Raw genomic sequence first — 19,243 nt, forward strand, 5'->3', positions numbered from 1 at the left:
AGTCATCTACCCAAGGTCACAGCTAATAAAACAGAGGTGCAGGGATTCTAACACTGGTATGCTGGTTCTAATATCACTGATTTAAACTCTCCTCCCCACAACACCCCCCACCTCACTATGCTGGAACCATCTGGGTTTCAAGAAAAAGGTTCCCAAATTTCTAGTTCAGTTCTCTTAGCAACAGCGGTTCTCAACCGGTGGGTCGCGACCCCATTGGAAAACACATATATAATTACATATTGTTTTTGTGATTAATCACTATGCTTTAATTATGTTCAATTTGTAACAATGAAAATACATCCTGCATATCAGATATTTACATTACAATTCATAACAGTAGCAAAATTACAGTTGTGAAGTAGCAACAAAAATAATTTTGTGGTTGGGGGTCACCACAACATGAGGAACTATATTAAAGGGTCGCGGCATTAGGAAGGTTGAGAACCACTGCTTAGCAAGCTTTGCTCCCTGTAAAATGTTGATTTTGCCAGAATATTATCTTTTCTTACTTAATAGTTACCCTATGTTTTATGGCCACCACTAGACTGTAAGCCCCTTTAGGGAAGACCTGGGTCTGTCTTTTCCACCCCGTTTCCAGAACCTGGTGGTAAACCTAACACTTGGGTGCTGCTTGGTAAATAGTTGTTGAACAAATTAAAGCTTTAGCTTAGCTAAAATAAAGTTCTTGAATTATGCATAAGTTTCATTCTCAATTCATCTAATTTTCACTTATCTCCTTCTAATGGCCTAGTTAGACAGAAAAAAACTGCAACTGAGCAAATTCAAGTGTATTGCTCAAAGTCACTGTTACGTGTTCAGTTGTGTAGCCTCCTCACCAAAAAGTGATGTGCTGAGGTCTGTAGTGGAATATAAAACATACGTGGTCTTCATTTTCAGTTTCTGGCAGAACTAAAACCCTTGGACTTGTTATTCATAATGAGCCCATTTGTCAACCACACCTGAATTTATGCTACTGAGGTGATTCTGAGGGGCCCCTAAATAGCTTTATGACGGGGCGTGGTCACCAGAAAAACCAAATATGTAAAAAGTGGATGGGAACTTTCAGTCCCACCCCCCATCTCTAGAGATGGGGTTATAAAAACTTGAACAACAAAATTCAGGAGCTTGGAAGGTAGTGCACCTGGAGAGAGCAGGGAAGCTCCATGAACCACCCCTCCTCTACCTCACCCTATGAATCCCTTCATTTTGTCTGTTCCTAAGTTGTATTCTTTATTATGGAGCTGTAACTAAGTAGACCACTTTCCTGAGTTCTGGTGAGTTGTTCTAGTGAAATATTGAACCGAAAGTGGAGGGGTCAATATTTGGCCAGCTGACTACAAATATTGAATTTGTAGTCAGCTGGCCAAAGTGTGGCAGCCTGGGCACAGCATTTGCAGCTGGCGTCTGAAATGGGAGCAGTCTATGGGACTGAACCTGTGGGGTCTGCACTAATTCTGGAAAATTACTATCAGAATTGAATTGAATTGGAGAATTGTTTGGTGTTGGAAAAATGACACATTTGGTATCAGAAGCAAAGACACCAGAGTCCTTATAATCTGGGCCTTGTTTGGAAATCAAGTCATTGTGCCCTGGTTGGTGTTCTCAGTGGTCAGAGCATCACCCTGCACATATAAGGGTCTCAGGTTCGATTCCCAGTCAAGGGCATGCACCTGGGTTGCAGGTTCAATCCCCACCCCATTCAGGGTGTGTGTGGGAGGTTACCAATTGATGTGTCTCTCTCACATTGATGTTCCTCTCTCTCTCTCTCTCTCTCTCTCTCTCTCTCTCTCTCTCTCTCTCTCTCTCTCCTCTCTCCCTCCCTTCCACTCTCTCTGAAAATCAATGGAAAATATATCCTCCGGTAAGGATTAAAAAAAAAAAAAGGAAATAGAATCATTGCAGGTGTGATTAGTTGAGATTAAGTCACACTGCAGTAGGGTGGGACCCTAATCCAATGTGACTGATGTCCTTATAAGAGGATGACCACGTGAAAATAGACACAGAGAGAACAACATGTGAAGAGGGAGGATTTTAGTGACGCATCTACAGTCCAAGGAATTCCAGGGATTGCTGAGAAACCAACAGAAGCTACGAAGAGGTAAGGCAGGGTCCTTCCCATACAAGTTTCAGAGGGAGCATGGCTCTGCCAGCTCCTGGACTTTGGCTTTCTAGCCTCCAGAATCTGTGAGATGACAAATTTCTGTTGTTTTACGCTTCCAGTTTGTGGTACTTTGTTATAACAGCCCGATCCAAACCCAGGCCTCCTGACTCAGCCTAGTGATCTTTGTCCTATTTCCGACTCGCTGCCTTCATATTTCTGCCAGCAAATGCTGCCCTGAGATGATCTGAGAGCTGTCCCTTGCCAGGGAGGAGGCTCAGCCTCCCTCTCCCCTGCCAGCTCCTGGCCACAGCATCGAGAGCCAAGCCATGGAAGCCTTAGCACAAGATGGCTGCTGGTTGGCTTGGAGACCACTCAAATGGAGGTGGGACTTCTCTAGCTACGAGGAAAGATTAATTTGAAGGAAAATCTGATTTCTCCAAAGCAAATACAAAAATATGCAAAAACAGAAAATTTTAATTCAGGAGCTGATATTCCGTAATGAAGATATTTATCTACCCAAAGTAGGGTACTATTCTAGGCACTGAAACTATAATAGTGAACAAAACAGACCAGGGCCCTGTCCTCATGGTCCATATTCTATTAGGAGAGGTTAATACACAAACACATAAAGAAATATCATGTCAGATGGTGATTTTTAAAAAAAAACAAAGGAGGATAAGGGAACATTAGCACTAAAGGATTATTATTAACATTGGGTTAGATATTTTCAGTCTGGAAAGATCCCAGTGATAAGATGACATGAGACTAGAGACCTGAACAAAGTGAGGAAGCAAGCCTTTAGATATGTGTGTGTGTGTGTGTGTGTGTGTGTGTGTGTGTGTGTGTGTGTAGAAACATGCTCCAGACACTAAGAACAGGAGGTGCAAGATCCTGAGGAGGAAATGAACTCAGTGTATTGAAGAACTACCAGTAAGGAGGCTGGTGTTGCTGCAGCAGAGACACATGGGGGTGATAGAAGATGAGGAAGATAGTTGAGGCTGGTAATGAAGAATCTTGTAGACCAGGGTTAGGACATTGGGTTTTACTCTGAACAAGAGGAAATGCCACTGGAGAGACTTGAATGGAAGGTTAACACTGTGTAACCTAAATCTGAAGGATCTCTGAATACAGTGGGGAGAACAGACTGGTAAGAGGTAGTAGCGGCAGAAGGAGGCCTGGACTGGGAACCTTGTGTAGAGATGGGGACAAGGGATCGGATTCTGGATCTACTTCAGTTGTGGAGTCAACAGCATTCACTTGAGGATTTTTGACTCCTGGATTTTAGTTTCAAATGCTGGTTCTGAGAACCCAAATTGAAAGAGTTCAGAAAAGATGAGAGTTAAACTAGATGAAAGGGTAGGGTTGGGGATCTGAAGAACTCAATTACTTTTACCCAATGAATAGGAAGAGTTACCTGGAAACACCTGGTCAAGGTACCAGGCAAGCAAGCCATACAGAGCAGCATCGAAGAGCATCATTTTCATGGACATCAGGAAACTGAATTCATCCCCTTCCATTGGACTATTCCCAATATTGCTCCACTGCAGCCCCAGGCCTTGCTCCTCAAAGCGAGCCAGGTACTCAGTGCCAAAACCAAATGCCACAGGAGACAGCAGGCTCTGCAGTGGGACAAAGAGGACACATGAGGTGAGCAGAGGGATTCTTACCCAACCCGGCAGTGCTCAGATGCTCACAAGGTAGGGAGAAGGGCCAAAAGAGGGTCCTCATTGTGTTTAGGTGTAAAGCCACCCCAGGAAGGGGTTAAGGCAGTCTTCCCACAGGACAAGAATTATAGGAATGCCTCCAAGGTCTCAGAGACCACTGCCTACTACCCACTAGGCCACCTCTCCCCTGATCAATGGAACGCAGTTGTTTTATGGAGAAGACAAACACAATGCACACTGAAAAACCAAAGGTCCTCAGGTCTTCCTCCCTACCCTTCCCCCTCCTTTCTACCTCATTCTTAAGAACAAAGAAGCTAACTTGAGCAGCTTTGAGAGAATCCCATTAGAAGGGTCCACAAAGTCATTGGTTTCCTAGGGCAGGATAAGGGGCTACACAAGGGATGGCCTCATGACCTTCTGAGATCTGACAGAGCCTAGAAAGGTCTCAGATAACATTGACTATCTCACCTTTCCCCATCTCCAGACTGGAGACATTCTTTTTCAGGTTCTCTGTGGAAAGTACTGGTCAAGAGAATAGGTAGCGTGCAGAGAAGGATGCCTTAAGAGGAAGTTCCCCAGCCATGTCCTCACACTGGCCCCTGACCTGACAGAAAGCACATAGACACAGGCAGAGGGATGGGCTATTCCCATTTCCTCTGCTCAGAGGCCTCCCCATAGTTTGGAGGACCTAAGGTTGGGTTCAGAATGTTTCTCTGCAAAAAGAAGGGGTTCTTTAGCTATATGTTCACATAAATCATTTTTTAAATCTCAGCCCAGCCCTGATCCACATAGTTGCCAGAATTATAGCTTTCTGGTGGATCCACACACCCAAGAATCTAGCTGTGGTTTCAAAATACTGATCATCTAACCAGTATACCAAGATCATCCAGCTCTACCCCCAGGCAGAGTCCAAAGGATTTCTTGCTACTAGCCCATTGTGATTATTTTAGAAATTGGGTGCTATAAATACAGCAATTGGTTTCTTATTTAACACAAAAAATAAAAGGCAGGTGCCCTGGTAGTTCTGGAGCCAAATAAGTTTGAATTGTGAGAACAACTTACACCTCAGATCTTTCCCCAAAGAAAAGCAGGTGGTAGCCCTTCCCAACTGTACTGTACAGAGAACTGTGGACAGGGAGATTCTGGAGGGAAACTGCACCCCACAGGGCCCAGAAGTTCTTTAGCCTGATTAAGGAGAAGGAAAATAATCTATTTGAAAAACGATTAAAGAAAAAACAGTGGTGTTTGGGAATCATGAACTAAGAGGTCTCTTGAGCAATCAGAAGTCCATTTTCCGGACACCTCTCCTGGCAAGAGAGCCTGACTCTGGACCAGCTCATTTCTGCACCCTTTTCTGCATACAGTGGTGGAGTATTGTGGGAAGAGCTCAGGAGATTTATCTCAGTGCAGTGGCAGATGCAATGGCGTGAGCACACTCCGCCTATACAAGCTTCCTCGGCACACCGGGAAGTGGCAGCGCCCGCCTGAGTAAGCCCCCTAGAGCCCCTACATAGTACCCTGATCTTTCCTACCATTGGTTGCCCTAAGGATGGTGTAAACTTCTGATTGGTCTGGAATGTTATATATGTTGCTGCACTTACACAATAAACTCAGATCTGCGTCACTGAACCTGGTCTCCGGAGTCAGGCATGCTTCGTTAGAACTCCGTTGGCCTCACCCCCGTGGGACCCCCTGCTTCAGAGTATGATAAAGGCACTTGGAGAGCTGCTCCAGTTGAAATTCTTTTGGCAAAAAACAAAACTTTTCATTCATGGGAACATCTTTCTGGACAGAACAGTTAGGGGGGTAAGCTCCCTTACTTCTGAATCTTGTCAAAGGCCAGTAGAAGAAAACTGAGTGAAATGGGTCTGGCTGTTTTCCCTTGTGGCCACACAAAGGACCTACAAACTGAGCTGGTTTTCAATTACTTCCCAGGGCAAACTAATCAAGCAGGTTTGGTGGGGAGGAACCGTCAGGTCACTCCTATACCCCGGTGTCCTAAAACCTTACTACGTCCCTTTGAGCCAAAAGGCAAAGTGGATCCCTTCAAAAGGTGGGCCAGTCCTCTTGGATTGCTATAGACCCATCAGAGGAATTGTATCACATGCCAGGCGTGAGCCCTGGGTCTCTCACCATAGCCATCTTCAGGTCGGCTGTCATTCGGTCTTGCCAGGTGAAACAGAGGATGTGAGGCAGGTAGAGGGTGAGGTAGAGGACACCACTGCAGGCTGCGGCCAGGCTGGCCCTGGAGAAGAAGGTGCTGAGCAGGAAGCACTGCATGATTGTGGCGGTGGAGAAAGCCAGCAGGAACAGGAAGAGGATGAACGGGTTGCTGTAATGCAGGATCCTTCCATGCTGAAACCAAAGAGGACACTTGAGTGAGTAACTTCCATCCAGATCCAGGGGTGACCGTTCCTCTCAAGGGATGACCTCAACCAGTGAATCCAGGAACTTAAGAAGCCCTCTGCCCCAGAGGGATCTCTTCCACCAGCCTGTTGTTGGTGCCTAAATTTCCACATTTAAGACTCAACGTATTGAGTTCCTTAAATTCTATGAATGCTGTTTCCATAGCAGGGTAACACATTAGCAGTACCAACTAATTACTATGTGTTAATTAAGCAAATCCTTGGTGGGATTTGAGCAGAGGAGGAGGATCTGCATAGGGGTCTTGGACCATCAACAGCTCTGGGGTATACTTAGCAGATGAGGAACAAAAGAGGGAGATGGAATTAGCCAAGAAACTAATTTTACAGCGTATAATGGCAGCAATGGGTTTATGCTAAAAAAATAAATAAAAAGAGGGGGATGGGAGACCACTCAATAAGCTTTTACATTTTGCCTGGGACCTGGCCTACTGAATAAATAATTTGTACTTGTATTCTAAGATTTGTCACTCACATAGGTGAAAATATCAGCAATTAATCCATATCACTTGAAAGTAGATTAATACCTCCCCATCCATAATATTATACAAATTCATTTCATAGAACCTGTGAGTAAAACTCAATATCTTCACATTAGCTAATGATTCAATCACTTTGGTTATATAAAGAATAGATCTAAACTAGCTATTTTTAATAAATGAGCTGCTGCCAGTTACATTATAGAATAAATTGAAATGTTCAAATGAATTAGGGCTTCTTGGTTCTTATTTGCTATGGCATCCTATGAGGATTTTTACCCTTTGTGCATAACTCCAAATATATATATATCAATTACCCTGTTGTTCGAAACATAAAGATACAAATAAGGTTCATTTCTTGAACTGGTTCTAAATCATTGGTAGTGGTGCCCTGCACCACTGGGTTCCTCTGGGTTCCTCTCAGGGGAAAAGAGAGACCAATTAGCAAGATTTGTCATGGGCATTTGAGAGTCGAGTAGAACAAATGTGCTACTTATCTGCTGTTGCTACTCTTTCTCTTCCATTCATGCTCTCATGCCAGCTGGGCTTTGGTAGAACAGATTTTTAAAAATAGAATAAAACAAATGGCAAAGAGAGGTGGAAGAAAGCCATGCTTAACTATAACTAAACTTTGAGGAAATCTAAATAAAAGTCAAGATTAAGACTCAGAGCTTATGATTTTGTGTCGAAGAGGTTGCCACATCACCCTGGGAAGCTCACTCCTTTCTCTTAATCTCCTTAATCACACACAGTGCAATAAAAGCAAGTCCACAGCTAAACCTGTGGCTTTTGGCTGGAAGAATTTTAAGATGGTTGTTGTTATTCTCAGAAGAATGAAATCCATTTCTTATCTCAGCTCAAAGCAAAGTCCTATAAACTTCTAGGGCTTCATAATTTCTCATTGATTTAAGGCAGAGATGAAATTCACTTGACCGATTCAATACTCATTGGCTTTGGTTTCCTGTAAGAACCACTTTTCTTTTTTGCTCTTAATATAAGCTTGAATAACAAGCGAACCTTCCCATTGTACCAGCTTCCAGCCTCTTTCCTGCATAGCTGAGGTGGGAAGGAAGGACAAGGGAAAGATGGGAGTGTCATTAAAAGGAAAATCCTATTTTGCTGTAGAAAGCTCTGTTTCCATCATTAGTAGAAGAACAATGTTCTGGTTCCCACAAGGTGGAAGCTTTTTGTACAAGCAGCTCATGGTGAACATTCTTTACTTCACATCCTAGAAGCTTTGAAGTCCTAGTGCTCATTCTTAGGAAGGCAGATCTCAATGTCACCAGCAACAAGTCTCATGGTCATTGCATGATGTCATGCAGGTTTATGCTTTTTGTGTAAGTCAGATGCTTATGCATTTTGACTCCTTTAGTTCTGAGGACACAAATGTCTTGGTAGTGGGGAATGTAGCAGACTGAAGGAACAAGGGACGCCTAGAGAAAGACAAGGTGCTCAGCTTTCCCTCAACTCTGTGGATCAGAATGACCTCTAAACCAGCATTAGTTTTTGTTGTTGTTGTTGTTAATTCTCACCCAAGGATATTTTTCCATTGATTTTTTTTTTTTAAGAGAGTGCAAGAGAGAGGGAAAGACAGAGAGAAACATCGATGTGAGAGGAACACATCAACTGGTTGCCTCCTGCACGAGCCCTGACCAGGGCCTGAGCCAGGGAGGAGCCTGTAACCAAGGTATGTGCCCTTGCCTGGAATCGAACCCAGGACCCTTTGGTCTGCAGGCTGATGCTCTATCCACTGAGCAAAACTGTCTAGGGTAGCATTGGTTTTGATAGTGCTCTAGTTCACTGGACTTGAATGCAACACTAAAATCAAAACCCCTCAGATCTAGTACATTTTACTGCATAAGGAAGGGATAGGATTTAATTTAAATGGATATGTATTGGTTGGACAGGATATGTAATGGAACATTCCTGAACCAAGTAGGCACCAGTATGGTCCAGCATGGATGGCATACACCTCTCTCCTAATACACTGAAAAAGCTCTCCACATTCCCAACCCAGCTGGTGGTTGGGACTGTAATCCCAAGAGAATACTCTTTGTATTCATTTCTTCTGTGTTTAAAAGGAGAGAACCCTTTGCACATAAAATAACCCTGTACTGGGCTCTGCTAACAGCAGCTTCTACAGATAGTCCATGGAAAGGGGCTAGATAATCTATGTAGACTGTGGCTCTCTGGGCAGGAAGTAGGAGCAGGGAAGATACTATGACACAGTAGCTTCTTAGGTGAGACTTTGTCTCTCTGTCTTCTACCTTGGCTGAAATGGCTGGGCAGTTGCATGTCATACAATTCTTGGTGGCCAGTGACTAATCTAGGGACAAGTTCATTAACAGGAGGAAAGGTGAGAGGAACAAAATGATTCAGGATTTTCTGGGCCTTTTCCATCTGGCTTACCATGATGAATATTGTCAGGAGGAAGATGCTCATTGACATGATAGAGAAGCTGTCCAGGAACCAGGTACACCAAATCACTGTGTTGGAGACACCCTGATTTTTCAAGGTCTCCTTCAGTCTCAACTCCTTCTCCAAGACGATGCTCTTTACAGTCATGGAAACAGAATAGATCCAGGCCAGCACCATGAAGATAGGGAAACAGCGGTTCAGGATGATCATAAAACTGAAGCAAGAGGAAAGAAGCAGAATAGTAGAATTCCCTGTACCTGGTAGAGGTAGAGTAAATGTTTGTTGAATGAATGTGTTAAGAACAAAGCCCTGGTATAGGAAAGACAGGAAAATCTCCAATGGGCTTGATTCTTTAATACATTGCACTTTCCCCTGAAGGATTACTTTTTCATTAGAGCAGGGTGGTAGCTTTTTGGTTGGCCCAGACGAATGCTCTATAAGTAACATGTGTAAATAAAATTGTACTATAATATATATATTTATATATATATATATATATATCCCATGTTCAAAGGCTGTTAAATCATGTTGTTTACCCATATCTTCAGAAAAAAATCACTTCTACTGTTATGGTAAACAATCTGCTCCCTATTTATGTCTGGCCCTCTAGCAACTTCAGCACAAAATTATAGCTAATTTGCCTACAAACATCAGGTGGTCATAATAATCTGGCCACTCAGTGTATGTTACACAGTATATACCTACTTGTAAGATCTTGCAGGAAAGTACTGCAGACTTGCTGATGTAACATGTGACTGGAGTAGACAGATACATATTAACTGACACTGAAGTCCAAGAATATGGACCACAAATAAAGAGAACTGGTGGTGATGAGATCAATACTTGGGCTCCCCAAGGGGGTAGCACTATCTACCCTGGAGGATCAAACCCCAGTTATGCAGGAAGATGCACAAAATAACGAATCAGGGTGGCACTTTCAGAAGGCCACCAATAAATCAATCAGTGATCAAATAGCCACTGACTCCACCAGCTATGTACCTGTGGAGTAACTCTGTGGATATCCCAGCAAGCAGGGTAGATTTGACAATCTAGAATTACTCAATTGTGAACTTTATACATGTTTTCCTGTGCTTGATATGCTAGTAAATCCCTTGGAATTATTATCTATTGAAAACTATTGGGTGTCACAGGAAGGGCCCAATTACAGCATGGGAGGATTTCACTCAAGATGGCCCTAGGGAGAGAATTATAAATTCATAAATCCTGCACTTCTGGGACCTGCCACCAGAGGGCTCTCACACACTGAATGGCCAGAATCCTTATTGTCTCCTCACTGTCTACCCGACTACCTTGCCAGCCACTCCTATTCTGATCCTAAAAGTGGAACTTGGGCTTTTGCCCCTGGCTCCACTTTCCATCTCTGTCTAATGATGCAACCCAAACTGATACAGAATGGTCACTGTTATCTCTGTAGTCTTCTGTAGAGTCAGTCAAGGAAGGAGAATGGATTGTACTAGGATGTTGAAAGAGGGTTTCCTATGCCCATACTGAGCTTTAGTTCATTGTCTTGCCAGCTGGCAATTCTACTCTTCCTTTCTTCAGGCTGTGCATGTTTCTTTTCTCCGCAGACACACATGAACACTGTGGGGAACTTCCCTGTTTTTTCTAGGAGTTGAATCCCTAAGCCAGTTGTACATCTCTGCCTCTGTCCTGGGAGCATTTCTGCCCCCATCCACCATGGAAAATGAGCCCTCCCAGCCCCCTCTGCCTTTCTGTCCCTCTCTTTACCATCCCCCAAATGCATGTTCAGAAAACTCTACGTTACTTGCTTTGCTTGTTACTGGCCAACAAATGTACAGGCCTGGGAATGGGGGTGGGCAGGCAGGGAGGACCTGAGCTCATCCAACACATTCCTCCACCTTTTCACTAAGCACGCATCATGGGAATGTTAATGAGGGAAGGAGCTGCATTATTCCGAGGCTCCTAGGAACCAGACCTACTTGCAATGCAGAGTCCTCATTTGTTGATTTGGCAATCATTGGGCAAACACTGACCAGAACCCTTCCACATACCAAACATACTATGTAGTAGAAATTTAAAAAGCCTTTATCCCCTCCCCCAACCTCACTTCACTTGATTTAATTTTCACCTTCCCCTTTCCACCCACAAAACCAACTCCTTTCTCCCTGCCGCTACACTTGCCCGTCTGGCCCTGCCTGGAGCCAGCCTGGGAGAAGCAGACTCCTCAGTCAGAGCTCCATTCTCTCCAAGCTGGCCCTAGTCCCCGGGTTTCTCTACAAAGAAACTAAAGCCTGGGGAGCACCCCACCCCACCCAGCAAACTGATTAGCTCATCCGCGAACGGGATTTGGAGCCTCCCACTCACGAGTCATCCACGAAGCATGGGTATGGCATCTGCTGGAGGTAAATTCCAACAGGAACCTCAGCCTGGGCCTGACTCTTTGTGATCCCCTGTTCAATCATGTCCTGCAGATAGGCAAACCCTCCCCAGATGTATCGCAAATCTTCCACGGGATCAGCTCTGGGACCAGGATCCCAATACCTAAGAGAAAAACGGAGGGAGGGATGAAGGATGGGAAGGGGAATGGACACCTCACAAGCACAAGGTGACTCAGAACCCACTCTGGAAATCTTTCCCCAATCAAGCTATCCAATTCTGATTTCTAGTTACAATTTAAATCTCAGTTATGACTATTAGCCACAACGTGACTTGTAATTGCTTTCATTCAAGGACTCTACTTTGAGCTTTACAAGATTTCCTATTTTCTCTCATTTATCTGTATTAATTTAGAGACTGAGTCCAGTTTCAATCCCTCACTCTGTATCAAATGTAATTTCTCAGTGACTCTGAAGAAACACCATTTGCAGAATCTTCATATGAAGATAATTCAGTACCTAGAGGTTTCTATCTCCAAGTTGCACTTGCCAGTCAGGGAAAAGTGTGGTGTTGAGGGTATGAAGAGAGGGTATCTGAGCTCTCCTGGCCCCACCAACTGGTTAGTTTAGCTCTTTGATACCAAAGTGTTCCTCTGCCTTTCCAAGTGACTCTCCTGTCCTAGGAGGAGATGGTGGCCCCTCTCCTTGCTTCTTATATGCTTGGGGATGCCCAGGGCCTTCTGAGATTGCCTGAAACCTCACCTGTCTTTGATCTTATTGGTTTTCTCCACCACATCTATGTCCATCCGGATCTTGTACTTCACGTGGGGTGGTAGGGAGCTGGTCCAGGGATACATGTCAGGGAACACCACACCAGCCCAGAATCTGTTTTCCTCCAGCAGAGACAGGGCTCGTTGTGTGAGCTGGATCTCATCATCGTAGCTTTCAAATTTGTCCAGGACTAAGCACTACAGATAATCACAAAGGTTGGGAGAGTTTGAGGAACACCAACTGCAAAGATTCAATTGCAATAAGGGGCAGAGGATAAGGGCTGTTGCCCCAGGGGGTGGGTCAAATGCAAGGGGATCTATAAACTTACTGTTTGTTTAACTCTGGAGTCTGGTGTTAATTTTTCAATGTGTCTAGATTTGGGGGTGAAAGGGGGCTAGGAAATGCTGACTTGCTTTAAATCCTGCAGATTTAGCCAGGTCTGTACAATCCGGCTGTCCAAGGCTGTCCAAATATGCAAGTTGTCAAAATGACAACAATACCCACAGCTCTCACTCCCCAGCATGGGAGTCAAGGGAGTGGGGTCACATTGAATACAGGCTGCTTTGAAGATCAGAAAGCCTGCCGATAAAAGAGTTTTAAAGACAGAAACAGTGAACCTTCCTGCCTCTCTGCAAACATGCAAGGAAGGCCTGAATGAGTTAGTCAGAAAACCATTTCCAATCACAGTATTATGACAGGTAATGCCAGTAAGGGAGGAATTTCCTGATATATTTTTTTTCTCCCCCCAGAACAGAAAAAAAAAGTCATCATCTACAGAAGAGCAAAACTAAGAATTTCATTTAATTTGAATATTAGAGGTTGTTTATAAAGTCATTAAAATATTGTATGGTACTTGGATCTGCTTTTTCCTTGACCTCTTGCTCCTATAATACACTAGGGTTGTTGTGTTGATGTTTCTTTCTTAGAATGTAACTCACAAGAGGTCAGATGGCCTTGACTTGATTAATTTGTTCACTGACTACTTACCGAGAGCCTGCAATGTGCCAGAGCCTGCTTGGCTCCAGGGATACAAGGAGGAAAGATAAAATCTCTTCCCGAAGGAAACTCAAGACCTAAGGGAGAGGGTTGGAGTAAACCAACAATCACAATGCAGAATGATCGGGTTCTGATGAAGCAAGCCCATGTAGCTTGGGAGCCCAGTGGAGGGATGTAGCCAAGTTTACCTGGAGGACTCCCAGAAGGCTGCCTGGAGAAAGAGACTCCTGAGTAGGATGAAGATGATCAGGAATTAGCCAAGAGGAGGAACACAAGAGAAAGGTCTACTCAAGCACAGAAAACAGCATGTGGGGTCTGGAGATCTGCAAGAATAGAGCACTGGCTCCCGTCCTTGGCTGTGCCTTAGAGCCACTGGGGAGCTTTAAAAAGATGCCCACACTCAGGCCCCACTCCAAACAATAAAATTAGATTCTCAAGAGGTAGGGCTGGGCATCAGCATTGTGTCAAACACTACCCAGGTAGTTCCAATGTGCATTGAATCACGTAGGTAAACAGAGATGAATGGTGAGAGATGAGCACTAGGAAGGTGGGTGGGGACCAGATGGGTTACTTTGCTAGACTCTATAGTGTGACCAACTAATGGAGTGGTTTCCTGGGACACGAGGCTCTCTGAGCTAAAACCAGGAGTGTTCTGGACAATCCCTTTACAAAAGCCCCAAGGAGTCACTGTAGGGTTTGAAGCAGGAGCATGACATATGGGATTAGATCGTGTTTCCAAAAGATCACTGGTGGGGCAAAGGGGGAAGCAGGAAGAGTGGTTAGAAGGCTGTTGACGTCAGGCAGGCTTAAAGGAACAAATTCACTCTCACAGAGCCTGAGTTACCTGGAATGCTTATTTGATGAAGAGAAACTGAACATGGGAGGGCTGCCAGAGGTCAGACAGCCAGAACATGGCAGCCCTGGGTTCCCTCCCCACTCTCCAACACAGGCACAGACGTCTCTCCCCCTCCTCCCACCTACACCACCAGGAGCCATGGGTATTGCTGGGTCCACAGGCGGTCCACATGCCCACAACTATCTTGTACAGTAGGAGAGCAGTTATTATTTATCCTCCCTTTGCAGCCCAGGAAACAGGCTCAAAGAGGCTGAGTAACTTCCCCAAAGTGGTAGAATGGGTATCAAACTCCAGTGTAGTTGCTCCCGCAATTACCAGGAGAAATGAAGTAAGAAAGGTGGACTGATTGTAAGGACCTGATCAGAGACCCAAGTTCCAGCCGCACTGGTAAGAAGCAGGCAAGACCAAGTCATTCACCAAAACCCCTCACTGCTGAATCCCACCCAGGGTGAACCAGAACTCTTCACTGAGGAGCTGAATTTGAACAAGGTTTTACAAACCAACCCTCCTTGGGCCTTCTGAACTAAATGCCTCGCCCCAGACTCCACATCCTGGGAGCGGAGGCCCCTGTAATGCTCTCAGTCTTTGAGATAAAAGGAAAGAAAACAAAGGAAGCTTTCCTTTCCCAGCTGATATAGGAAGGAGAAATATGGTACCTGAAAGAATCTAGAGAGCTAAGGCGTAGGGACACCACAATAAGAAGATAGTTATTTTAAAATGAAATGGAATTGGTATTTCTTTAAGAAATGCCAGTAAGTGTAGGCACATATCATTGGGTTAAGGGAAATGGAGATTTTTCTTCAGTCAGTTATTCTTTTGCTAACAGGCATTGCCCAGCCTAACACTGGCCAGTCCTTAAGTGAGATGAGGACTTAAATGCCTCATGACATCGAAGGTCCTCAGTAAATGTTCATTATTTTTTTCTAGATAAAAATAATGTAGACTTGCACCACAGTCCCAGACCACCCTCCCAGTGTTTGTCAGTACTCCACATGCTGCTGTGGGACAGAGAGCTGGCAGTCTCTTGCTCGGGCAAACAGGTATCAAAGTGAAACTGCTAGAGAATATTTTTTTTTTTTAATTAAGTTTCTTTTAGAGAGACCTTGACATTCTATAAAAATGAATAATGAAATAGTCTCACTTTTTAAGTCAGTTTGGTGAGTTTAGGGCTGCATAAACAGAATTTTAAAATCACAATTAGGGTGAATCTGCAAATAAATTTCTAAAATAAGAACAAAATAATTATTTTGGGAGATGAACTTTTTCTTTGTAGTTCCTTTTAGCTGTGGCATATTGTCATCTACCCCCACCCCCACCTCCACACACATACAAGTGCGCGCGCACACACACACGATGTTCTATCAATTCACTCACAGCCTTACAGGATATTTGGAGAGAAGGAGCTGTAGAAATCTTGTGGTCTGATGTCCTTGCTTTACCTGTGAGGAAAGTGGCATCAGAGGGGCAAGGGGCAAAGGGACTTGTCCAAGGTCAATATAGGTCAGAAGCAGAATCCGAATCCATGTCTTCAAGTGTGGAGCCTGAGGGTGGTGCTATTCCCCACACGTTACTCCAAGGGTAAGCTGCACTACAACCACAAAGTCGGGGCAACATAATTCCTGAAATGGAAGATCTCTTGCCCTAGAAGAGCAGTGTCCAGTAGAACTTTCTGGAATAGGGAAGTGTTCTATACCGATGCCCAATCCATATGGCAGCCAGTAACCACATTTGGCCATTGAGCATTTGATATGTGGCTAGTGCATCTGAGGCACCAAATTTCCACTTTAATTAATTTAAATTTTAAAAGCCACACGTGGCACTGGCTGCTGGACAGGTCAACACAGCTCCAGATACAGTGAGTTCCTTGAGATCCGGGCTGCATCTTGTTCATCGTGGTCTCCGTAACAGCATTTTCTCATGAAAGGGACTCAGTAAGTATTCACTAAACCGAATTGAATTTAGAAGTCCTGAATGCTGCAAGAAATATAGCTTTACCACTGTGTGTTTTGAACCTAATCCAGTACCCCCCAAATTCATATGATTAACTAGGAAAAAAACAGTGAAAAGTAAACTTTTGCTATGATGTCGATGAGAGCTCAACTCCCATTGATTGAAGCAAAAACAAAAAACAAACAAACAAACAAAAAATGTATTTTCATATGTGACTTTCCGAGCTGGCTAGCCCATTCTCTTTGAAGTCCCCTTTCATGTCTTAAAGGGAAATTTATATGGGAATAAGCGGCTGATGTTTTGGTGACATTGTTGAGCCCTGTAGTGACGTGGGCCCATCCTGGCTGTTTTATCAGGCAGCTTATTCAGTCGAGTTTCCTGCTGTGTCCTCCTAGATTGCTACCCTGATACTCTCTGGAAAAACAAAACTTAAAAGGTTTGCAAATACTCATTTCTACCCTGAAACATCTGACCCGGTTTCAAAGTTGGATTAATCTTCCTCACCTTGGAAAGTGCTGTGTAGTGTTTAAGAGACAAAGGCCTTGAAGGCCATCCCCACTCTGTCGGTTCCCACCTGTGTGGCCTGTTTGCCTCTTCCTAGAACTGAGACGTGTCCTGCCTCAAATCTGTGTTCCGAGGATCACATGACGGTGTTTGCGAAGGGCCAGCCAGTGCCTCCTGGAAGAAGAAAAGCTGAGGCTTACTGGAGGCCCACTATGTGCTCGAAACTGGTCCAAGGGCTCCTTTGCTTGTATCCTTTGAAGCCACAAAACCACCTTGGGAAGTCCGTTACAATTTTCATTCCAGACTCACCTATCTCACCTGTGAGGCCCGGTGAGCCACAGTGAATGTCCTCTGGATAGAGCCTAGCTCACCACATGGTTAACCACATAGTTAAACTGGCTCAATACAAGCCATTTTCATTACTGTTTGTGTAAAATATCCTGAAAGTCAACAGAGTGCAGTGGCTTTTAAACCTCTGCCAGGTTACCTTTCATTCATGACAGCTATTTGCCAGGGGAGGAAGGCAGGTATTTTATTTCAATAATATGTCTGGGAACACAACCCATCCTGAACTGATCCACAGCCCCTCATCTGGTGAGAACAATGCTACGGACAGAAACCAAAGCCCCACACCCCACCTGAGCAATGGGGGGAGCGGGGGGGCAACCCAATGACTAGCAGCTCACTGGCCATTAGGTAAAAGTCAGACAATTCTACCCAGAGAATGGCTGATAGCTAATCCAAAGTCATCCTCACCAAGTCTTCCTGAGGTCAAGGCCAAGCAATTGTTGAAACTGCTTTGGACATTAACCAGAAGTCCCTGGGTCATCCTCTGAGGTACAATTCATGTTGTACCATTAAAATCTTATGTGGAGGCCACCTCCTCATTCCTTATTGGTACTTGCTCTGATCCCTGAAGTTAAAATCTTAGCTCATGAGCCTGTCTATTCATGTGAGCATGTTCATGAATGTATTGGGGAGACAAAAATGAATGACGAAGCCCTTAGCCAAGGTCATTGATTTTGACGTACATATTTGGTCTGGTCTGATTAGCTTGTAAGTTGAAACAGTACGTTCTAATGAGGTTGAAGCTATGGAGTCTATCTATAAAAGCTATTTGGTTCTATACAAAAAGAAACTGTGCCATCATGGATGCTAGGAATGAATGAAGACAGAATGAGAACTGGCCAGTGTAGGAAGCACAGTATAAATATAGCACTACTACTGGGAAAAGAATTTAAAGGGCATTGTCAGTGAATAAAGAGATAGTGTCTTATGGCCTTAGAGGCAGGTTCTGGGCAAATTTTGCAACCAGAGTTCAGGATCCCAAAGAGAACCCTATAATGCCCTACAATAGCCAAAGGCAGCCAATGGAAAAAAGGGGTTTCCTTGTCCCTTTCAATTCTGAACAGCACTAGCAAAACCCAGTGGCAGGGCCACCGCCATTTGAAGTCCACACACGTCCTGCAAGTCCTGGCCGGCTGTTTTGCGGATCGTCACCAGGAAGCGGAGTTCATCCTGGTGGAAGAGGCTGGAGCTCTCTCCAGGGCAGGCAGCTGTGCTCAAGACCCCTGGAGGATGCGGTCATTTGTTTATACAGCTAAATCAAACAGCACCTTGGGAGGAGAAGCCGTGGTAGCAGCAGGCTTCCTTTTTCAACTGTGACCTCTCCAACTCTAATTCAAACACATTAAGTAATAGGTAAATTAAGTTATCTATTAAGTGGGAAATGTTGTCTAGTGGAAGCAAAGAAAGAAAGAAAATCTTTTTGTTTGAACTTGATAATCAAAGGAGATTGGCACCCTGTGATGGCATATTTTGACTAATACACCCAGGACCTGTGGGGTGAGTCTTCAGAAATAAGGGAGGCACTGCGTCTCCACTTAGAGATTTTGGTTTTATCACCCTATCTCTTACATCTTTAACTTCCAGGCTCAGGTTGAGCACTGAGTGGCTGATGGATGCCAGTAGAGACCTAAAGTGATCCTGCTGGTTTTAATGTAGGCATCTGGGGTTCCTTTTGAAAATGCCAGTGGATGTGGGCAAACATCCCAGAATGAATTTCATAGCAGATCTAGACTGTAACCCTTAAGATCCATTTCCCAACACACGGAAAAAGCCACCAGATAAAATAGCTCTGGGTTGTGAATTGGTTGGGATGGTGAGATAGAGGCCCAAGGCAGTGCAATCAATTTTTCCAACACATGGGCCTGAGAATAGACATCTGAAGTGTCAACCTCAAAGAGTGAGGAAATACACCACTGACTGGAAAACAAAGGGACAGGAAATGCACAGCTGTTAAAAATGTCTGTTTCTAAAATAAATAAGTACAACAATGAAACAAATAAAAAGGCCAAGTTGGAGCACAGAGCCTCACCCGGGGGCAAAGCCACCAGGTAACACTTGCTGTTTAGCCAGGTCCAAGGGAAAACATTAAATAACCTGGTTGACAGCTACTGGGGACTTTAGCTCTCAAAGCTTTCACGTTTAATCATTCCAACAATTTGGGAGGCGGGTGTGACTATATTAAAATAGTGACTATTTAATAGTCCACAGAGCTGGACACTGAGCATATCCTGGCTCACCCACCTGGGCGAACACACCTGGAACTTCAGCCCCAGTGTTACCCTCATTTTCCAGGCGGTGGGACAGCAATGCTGCCCAGACTCAGGGAGCCCGTACGTTAGTGCTAGAGATGATGTCCTGTCACAACAGGATGAAGCT

General features: G+C 44.4%; 1 protein-coding gene across 4 annotated transcripts in view; it reads right to left on the bottom strand.

Annotated features, from left to right (window-relative positions):
- ABCA4 (ATP binding cassette subfamily A member 4) overlaps window positions 1-19,243 on the bottom strand; it is a 130,580-nt gene that overhangs the window by 81,330 nt on the left and 30,007 nt on the right. For all 4 annotated transcript variants that reach the window (XM_036351686.1, XM_036351688.1, XM_036351687.1 and 1 more), the window contains 5 exons: window positions 12,205-12,410; window positions 11,432-11,608; window positions 9,077-9,299; window positions 5,899-6,120; window positions 3,516-3,720 (listed from right to left, as the gene is read on the bottom strand). In XM_036351686.1, coding sequence (XP_036207579.1) covers window positions 3,516-3,720; window positions 5,899-6,120; window positions 9,077-9,299; window positions 11,432-11,608; window positions 12,205-12,410 — 1,033 coding nt within the window. The remainder of the gene's footprint in view (window positions 1-3,515; window positions 3,721-5,898; window positions 6,121-9,076; window positions 9,300-11,431; window positions 11,609-12,204; window positions 12,411-19,243) is intronic.

The sequence above is a fragment of the Myotis myotis genome, unplaced genomic scaffold (assembly GCF_014108235.1).
Source record: "Myotis myotis isolate mMyoMyo1 unplaced genomic scaffold, mMyoMyo1.p scaffold_m19_p_2, whole genome shotgun sequence".
Taxonomy (NCBI): Eukaryota; Metazoa; Chordata; class Mammalia; order Chiroptera; family Vespertilionidae; genus Myotis; species Myotis myotis.